At 35.0% G+C, this 7424-nt stretch overlaps 1 protein-coding gene across 3 annotated transcripts; it reads left to right on the top strand.

The window, feature by feature from the left end:
* The first annotated feature begins 700 nt into the window (after positions 1-700).
* Positions 701-6093, top strand: LOC141633332 (uncharacterized). Of its 3 annotated transcripts, none has more exons than XM_074445811.1 (8): positions 702-1085; positions 2825-2987; positions 3640-4450; positions 4754-4838; positions 4969-5021; positions 5109-5194; positions 5386-5488; positions 5803-6093. In XM_074445811.1, exons 3-7 carry the CDS (start codon positions 4257-4259, stop codon positions 5412-5414), a joined length of 447 nt encoding a protein of 148 aa, XP_074301912.1. In that variant the 5' UTR covers positions 702-1085; positions 2825-2987; positions 3640-4256; the 3' UTR covers positions 5415-5488; positions 5803-6093. The 3 variants fall into 3 exon arrangements, with proteins under 3 accessions (XP_074301913.1, XP_074301912.1, XP_074301914.1); XM_074445813.1 differs by having other exon boundaries at positions 718-1085; XM_074445812.1 differs by lacking the exon at positions 4969-5021 and having other exon boundaries at positions 701-1085.
* Positions 6094-7424: the final 1331 nt, after the last annotated feature.

Here is a 7424-nt window from a genome sequence, read left to right on the forward strand (position 1 = left end):
ATAAGTGTAGTTTTAATGAAGAAAAGTGTAACTTTAATAGAAAAAATTGTAACTTTAATAGATATAATTGTAACTTTAATAGAGAAAAATGTAACTTTAATAGAGAAAACTGTAATTTTAATAAGTGTACTTTAATAGAGAAAAGTGTAACTTTAATGGACAAAAATGTAACTTTAATAGAAAAAACTGTAACTTTAATATGGCGGTATTTGAAAAAATATAAAACAAAACGATATTTGAAAAAATATAAAACAAAACGATATTTGAAATACGAAACAAAGGAGATCAGAAAAAAACAAAAAAGAAAATTTTAAAAAATAAAAAAATACCCAAAAATAAGACGAGATTGAAGTTGCACGTAATGCCATGGAAGTTGTACATAATGTGTAATAAAGTTGCACATAATGTCATTTAAGTTATATATAATGTGCAACTTTAGTCGTATTCACAATTAGATCTACGAAATTAAATAATAAGACGAATTTAGATGTGAAAAATTACTAAATCTAAAAAAATATAACCAAAAAAATAAATAAAGGAGATATGAAAAAATAAAACAAAAATTAAAAAACCAAAAAAACTAGATCGGAAACTTGGAAATGAAAAAAAAATGACTAGATCAACAAACACAAACCACCACCCATCATTTAAAAAAAGAAAATTAAAACTTAAAAAAAAAAAAAGAAGAAGAATAATATGCTTTGGTCGTGTTCTCTGGAAACCACAAACACAAACAATTTTTTTTTTTAAAATTGTAGATCTATAAACACCACCAACCAAGAACACCTTCATGCTATCGACACCAACAACCATCACCATGACGTTCTCTCTCGTCCCACAATATGGCAATCGTCTTTTTTTGGACAGACCGCTGATGTCAGCCGAACGTGGTGGTGGCGGCGGCTTGGTGTTTTGTCGGTGGTGGGGAAGTGATGTGGGTGTGGGTGGTGGTGATAGAGGAGGGAAGGAGATGCGACAGTGGTGTGTCAGTGATGGCAGCCGATATTTTGTGGGTGGAATGGTGGGTGGTGACTATTATGGGTGGCGGCTGGTGTTGTGTTGGGGATGAGAAGGTGGCGTGGCAGGTATTTTGTGTTTTGTCGAGTGGTTTTTTTTTTATTTCTCAGATTTGTTTTTGCTTTTGTTTTGTTTTGTTTTTGGTTTTTCCTTTTTTGGTTTTTTTTTTGGTTTTGTGATGAGAGGAAAAGAGAATGAGAGATGTGGTTTTGTTTTTGGAAAGAATGAAAGAGAGATGAGTGAATGAATGAATGAATGAATGATAAGAATGAGATTAGAATGACGAGGAGATTAGGAATGGTTAGGGAGGGAGATTAGCTAGATTCATTTCTAGCCCTCCATTGAGATGTAATCTTATCCCTCCATCCCCTTAATCCAAAGGCCCATAATAGGAGTAAGAGACTCAATAGATGTAAGGGACTTAGATGAACCTTACTCTCTCTCTCTCTCTCTCTCTCTCTCTCTCTCTCTCTCTATATATATATATATATATATATATATATATATATATATATATATATATATATATATTTGGGATCCGGTGAGAACCACCAACGTAATGACAACCTTGAGAACTCCACCTTAAGGATTATTTTTTCTAAAAAATAAGGACATATTTGGATTCGGCATATAATTTTATGACTAGATAACATATTTCTTGGTCAAAAAAGTATAAATTATTGACAGAAATCGAGACAAGAAACTTTTTATTAATCTTCATGCACTTATTACTCATTTTCATGTATCTAACAATTTTCATGCCCTTAAAACTCGTTTTCGTGCACCTAGAGCCTGATATTTTCATGCACCTAGTAATCATTTTCATGTATGTAACGATTTTCATACACCTAGTATTCGTTTTCGTGCATTTAAAGCCATTCTAGTATACCTATATGTATTTTTGTACATTAAGTTTATATTTTGTTAATAAAGTCAATAAATTTGGTTTAGTTATATAAAAAATGTGTTTGAATAAACTAAACTAAGGGTAAATGATCCCTCAAAACTTTCGTAACAAGATTTGATGATGCTTTTTTTTTCGATAAAATGTAAGAATATATTATCAAAAATAGGGAAACCATACATTTGAGAAAGGACCAGCCAATAACAGGCCACCTCCCAACTCAATATGATTTGATGATGCTTTAGTAAGGGTTCTCACGGTTCTTATTATGTTAGTGGTTATCACGTGAGGCACCCTTCTTAGGGTGAGGCAGCTGTACCCATTCTAAACCGTCAGATTTAATATAGACTCACCAAATGATGCCACGTGTCCCCCTATATTATCCACCACTGCACAACTAACATCTCATTCAATTGAGTCATTTTACTTGTTTCCTTCTCTCTCTTCAACTCAGTTCCACCTTCTTTGTACCCAAAAAAACTCAGCTCTACCTTCTCTCTCTTCAACTCAGCTCCAGTGATTCGAACTTTGAAGCAAAGGAGAAATCAGCAGGCATTGCCGTTCAGGTTTTGACGCGCAGCATCGCCATGGACGACTCAAGCTCAATTCTTATCCAAATTTCGACTCTCAAGGATATGCTTGACAAGATTTACTCTAATTTTCATCTCATTTGATTCCTATGTTGTTGAATGTCGTAAATTATTGCAAATAATCGAAAATTTAATTCGATTTAGGTTAACGATGAAATCGAAATGAAAAATTGAAGTTTCGATTTCATTATTGCTAGATGATGAAATCGAAGCAATTATTCGAAATTTTAACTTTATTTGATTGCTACGGACCTACGGTGTTAAGGCCGAAGTTAATCATTTCGAAAACATGATCGAAATTCCTTTTTTTTAGGTTAATGATGAAATTGAAGCGAATATTCAAATTACAAGGCAAATTGAGTCCAAAATTGTTAAGTGTGAAGAAATTGAGGCCACGCTTGCTGCTCGAGAGTCGGAGGTAATGAAGCTGGTGTATTTCTCAATGTTTGAACTGCGCGGTTTGATCGCCGTCACTGGTAATTTCTTTTCAATTTATGATATTTGATTTTATTTGTTTTTTCGTTCTATGACTATATGATACGAGTTGATTATTTGATCTCTGACTGTTTGCATTCATGTGCAATTATGTTGTTTGTTACACACATTTTCACTTCTGTATAGCCTTAGTAAATGATGTCAATTTGTGAAGTAAACGATTATCATAATTCCGAGGTTAGAAAGGTCTAAATTGGCGTCTATTTGCTCTGTTTAAATCATATTGGATCCACTCAAGCCAATTCCATACGTTTGTTCTATGTGACTGTGGGATGTGTATTTTATCAAATGTATCAAATTCGCTTGAACTAAGAAAGTACTATATTCTCTTGGCTATTTGCTCGTAATATAGCCTACTCTCTTTGTCTGAACAAGTCATCTCAGTTTGCTTTCATAAGAGTAACTCTTTTACTCCCTTCATCCCGGTGAGTGTGCATATTTGTTCAACTTCTTTAGATAAAAAATCAGATATTCTGACAGGATTACTAATAAGACTTAGCTAAGCAATGTCAGAGTGATAGTGCATATGTGGTTAAAATGCTGAAACACTGTGGTCTGTGACTTAAATTTTTAGTGCAATTCCTTGCATTGAAAGACGTTGTTTCTGATTTGTGAAAGGTGTTTCGTGTACAGGTTCAGTGACTTTGGTGTTGATGGTGGTCCAACAGCTAGGGCTCTGCGTCTAAAGTTTAATGTCCTCTCAAACCCGGGGGAACCAAATCTACGTTCTAATATTCATTATACATCTATCTTCTCCGTGTTTATACCATTTTGTTGTACTTTGGAGCAATTTGGGTAGTAGGTCTGTTGGGAGAATGAGCAGTGGTCCGTAAATATTTGTTAGGGGCGTTAGGAGTAAGTTTGAGTACATTATGGAGCCTTATTGACTTGCTTAACAAGTGTTCATACCGTTTTGATCCGTTTACTTTTGAGCAGTTTGAGTGCAACTGTGAGGAGAAGGAGCAATTGGGTGCTATATGTCGTTGAATTGTATATGATTGGGTCATATGAGGGCAGGTCAAGTCATTACCGGGTTATATATGATTCGCGCGTGTTACCATCAAAGTTCTTGTCAAATTAGTCAATTGGGTTTAGGCATTTAGAGCCAAATTCAGATTCACCTGTTTGAGTCTGGATACGTTTGGTCATTCGAGTTGGGTCGGTTTTGCTAGGTCTTGTGTCCTTTTGCCAGTTGAGCTTAGCATAGTTGATTGTTTCTCCCATAGTACTTAACTTGATTGTTATTCTCTATGAATCTATGCAGTTCCCTTAACCTAGTATTTTTCTTTGTGTTGGACTTTTTTTTGTCTAGCCCGGGGGGTCACTTCGAGACTCTGAAACCTGAAGATGTCAATCCTCATGTCACTTTTCATCATGGAATTCCATCTGCTACTACTACGTTAGCTTATGTTCCCGTTCAGAAGATACTTGCTCTGTCAACCAGGTTAGTTCCTGACTCCAGTGCTTATTTACTTTATCAAAAATATTCATATTAGTATTGCTTAATTCAACTGAATGAGCATATTGCTTTCTAATCTAATTCTGCTGAAGTTGTAATTATAAGCAATTTATTTGTCATTGCTTTTTAATGTGATGCTTGAAGACCATTGCCTATGGATCTTATTTTGTTGACATCTGAGTACTGTTCAAGCCCAATCAAATGACTTGTTTAGTGGATGGTAATTTGCATGCTTTACCACATCGTTCTAATAAATACTAAGTTGTAGTAAATTTGTTAATTTCACAGGCATAGGCAAGTCAAGCTGCTCGGTAAAGATAACACACAAGCGTTATTGGAGTCTGATGATGAGCAACCTAGCAAGTTCTTACAGGTTGCTTTTTTGGCCTTCTTTGTTATCTAGTACTCTTGAAATTTTATATGCTCAGTTATGTCACTTCGTGTATTGCCTTTCTTTGTTCACCACTTTCTTATAATAGTGACTAATTCATGGCTTTGTGTAGTTCGTTCCCAACCCCGTGTACTTTTCAATGTCACGTTCGAAGATAGAATTGAGGTAGCTAAAACCCAATGGTTAATGTGTTCTCTTTTTTTCCTTGTTTTTTTACACTCATGTATTCTCACCGTTCTGTTTCACAAATAGGTTTGGAACATCGAAAGAAAGATCTTGTGTCACGTTCATAAATCCAATGAAGAGATCACATCTTTTGCTGTACTGCGACAGTTCATGTAAGCATTTTAAATCCATATATAATTTTGAATTGTTGTTATGATGATTCCTGATGTGCTTCATTTAGTGGTCAAAGGAAACTGAGAGCAAAGGAGATGTACTTGGAGTCTTGGACTAAAAGTGTATATTCGCAAGCCTGTTATTGAGACTTAACTAGTTAACTGGCTCTTTTATTTTACTTTCTTGACAGATTTGTTGGAGAATCTACTGGTACTGTAACTATATGGAAGATTAATCAAGAATCGTTCACATCGAAAAGATGAAGTATTGCATCCCCTACTCAGCTTCACATGGTGAGTTCCCTGACTTGTGTGATTTTCATCTATTTAAATTTAAAGCCTCTCATTTTTACCATATTTTAAGGAATATTCAGTGCTTCAGAAGACTAATACTGATGATGGATACAGATTTCCAAATGTGTACCATTTTTCGCTTGTTACTGAATAAGGAAATTACTAGCATCACCAAGTAATTATACTCCATAAATATTAAAACTAGTAGTTTGCAACTGGTTACCCCTTTTCTTTTGGTGTACACCGTAGTACCATACGACGTGGTTTTGAAGAGATAGATAGAATGTTTGTGATATGGTACTTGCTTTTTTCAGGAATGATAAATAAATATGCAGTTGCATCTCTTGTAAGGTTTATATTGCCACAACCCATTGCAGAAAGCGAGAGGTAGTTTATCCAGCTAATGTCCTATTATTTTTATTTCTTTGGCATGTCAATGGAATATCAGCAATAGTTAAAATGCCAAGTACCTTTGTGTTCCAAATTTGCTGACATTTTCATGAAAGGCTCTCGTTTGATATGTCACAGGTCACTTACATACTTGCCTTCATTAAAATTGTAATGACTAAAGGGACTTTTGTTGAAGGACCCATTTATACAGAGATTATGATGGCTTTGACTAAATATTTTGCTTTTTTGAGCTGCTCTCCTTATTTGTTGATATAGTGTGCTAAAAATAGGATCTACAATTATGTCTTGAAAAGTCTCTTCAAGGGCAAAACTTACACAACTTGTGTAACATTTATGACGTGGTGCTACTGGTGCTACATTTCACCATTTAGCCATCAACGTTTTTACCAATCATTGCTAAATTTTACTTATCTCATTGGAAAACAACTAAAATGCCATAGTTTAAGTACTTTCTAAGTTTATGAGAGGATAACAACACTCTCTCAGAGAACAAAAAATAGGGTAACATCAATGACATGTTGTGGTACACGCTGGAATCTTCCCATCCTCGGTTAAGACTACATAGTTTTGATGCAGCATCATAGTGTGGAGATTAACCTTTTGTGAGAGCTACATCAGTCTGAGCAAACAAATAAAGCCAGATCTTTACTTTTATGTTTTTTTGTACTAAGCTTGTAGGAGAATAAAGATTTTTGCTTTTGGTTGCTGGTTTCTAGTTAAACCTAAGTACAATACTTGCATCTCTTGTTTGTTCGCGTTTATTTGAAATAAATATTATATTTCATCCATCTTCGCTGTTCATGAGCAGAAGTTTTCTGATATTTTCCGATGGGTTGATGATATTATGGGCACTACAAGAAAGCAAAGCTATGTGTACAACATGTGGGTCTGCAACACAACTACTTTCCCATTAAACTAAAATGGTTACTTCTGCTTGCTGGGTGTGCCCATTTGGAAGTAAAGTTGTTGTTGGTTACATCACTAGGGATAGTTTACTATATAACATCTTTCCTAATTCAAACACTGGAAGTGGTTCTGCAAAATCTGGGGAGCTTTGCAATGCCCAAATTGTTCCCGCTTCAAAGCTCAATTTAGGTTATAAATTGGAAAAGATTCCAATTGCATCATTCAAGTGGGTATACTCAGATGGGAAAGCTAATCAGTTGTATGTTATCAGTCCCTCTGATTCCACTCATATGTACTTGGTTCAGGTACATAGATTCAGTTTTGAGTTTTTCAACATCTCTTAAGCTATTTTGGGGTATGTTGTTGTTCCCTACATCAAATGACCAACTTCCAAAGATCAGGTCATTAACAATTCTTCAGTTCAGCCTGCATTTTAGTGTTGGCGGGCTCTTTGATCCAATAATATGTCATTATTTTTGGTCCACTCCCCTCTTTTTTCCGTATAAATTGTTTGGAAAACCGACTACTCCGTATCATTTATGGAGCATTCAATGCAGGTGATCTTGTTGAGCAAAGATTCTAAAAATCAAACGATTAAACTTGGGCTTCAGCTGCCTGA

Source organism: Silene latifolia, chromosome Y (assembly GCF_048544455.1).
Source record: "Silene latifolia isolate original U9 population chromosome Y, ASM4854445v1, whole genome shotgun sequence".
In the NCBI taxonomy this organism is placed as follows: Eukaryota; Viridiplantae; Streptophyta; class Magnoliopsida; order Caryophyllales; family Caryophyllaceae; genus Silene; species Silene latifolia.

Coding starts and splice junctions, on each gene's coding strand:
- LOC141633332 (XM_074445811.1), top strand. CDS start 4,257: ATGAATCTATGCAGTTCCCTTAACCTAGTATTTTTCTTTGTGTTGGAC. Junction 5,022..5,108: donor CGTTCGAAGATAGAATTGAG/GTAGCTAAAACC, acceptor TTTCACAAATAG/GTTTGGAACATCGAAAGAAA. Junction 5,195..5,385: donor GCTGTACTGCGACAGTTCAT/GTAAGCATTTTA, acceptor CTTTCTTGACAG/ATTTGTTGGAGAATCTACTG.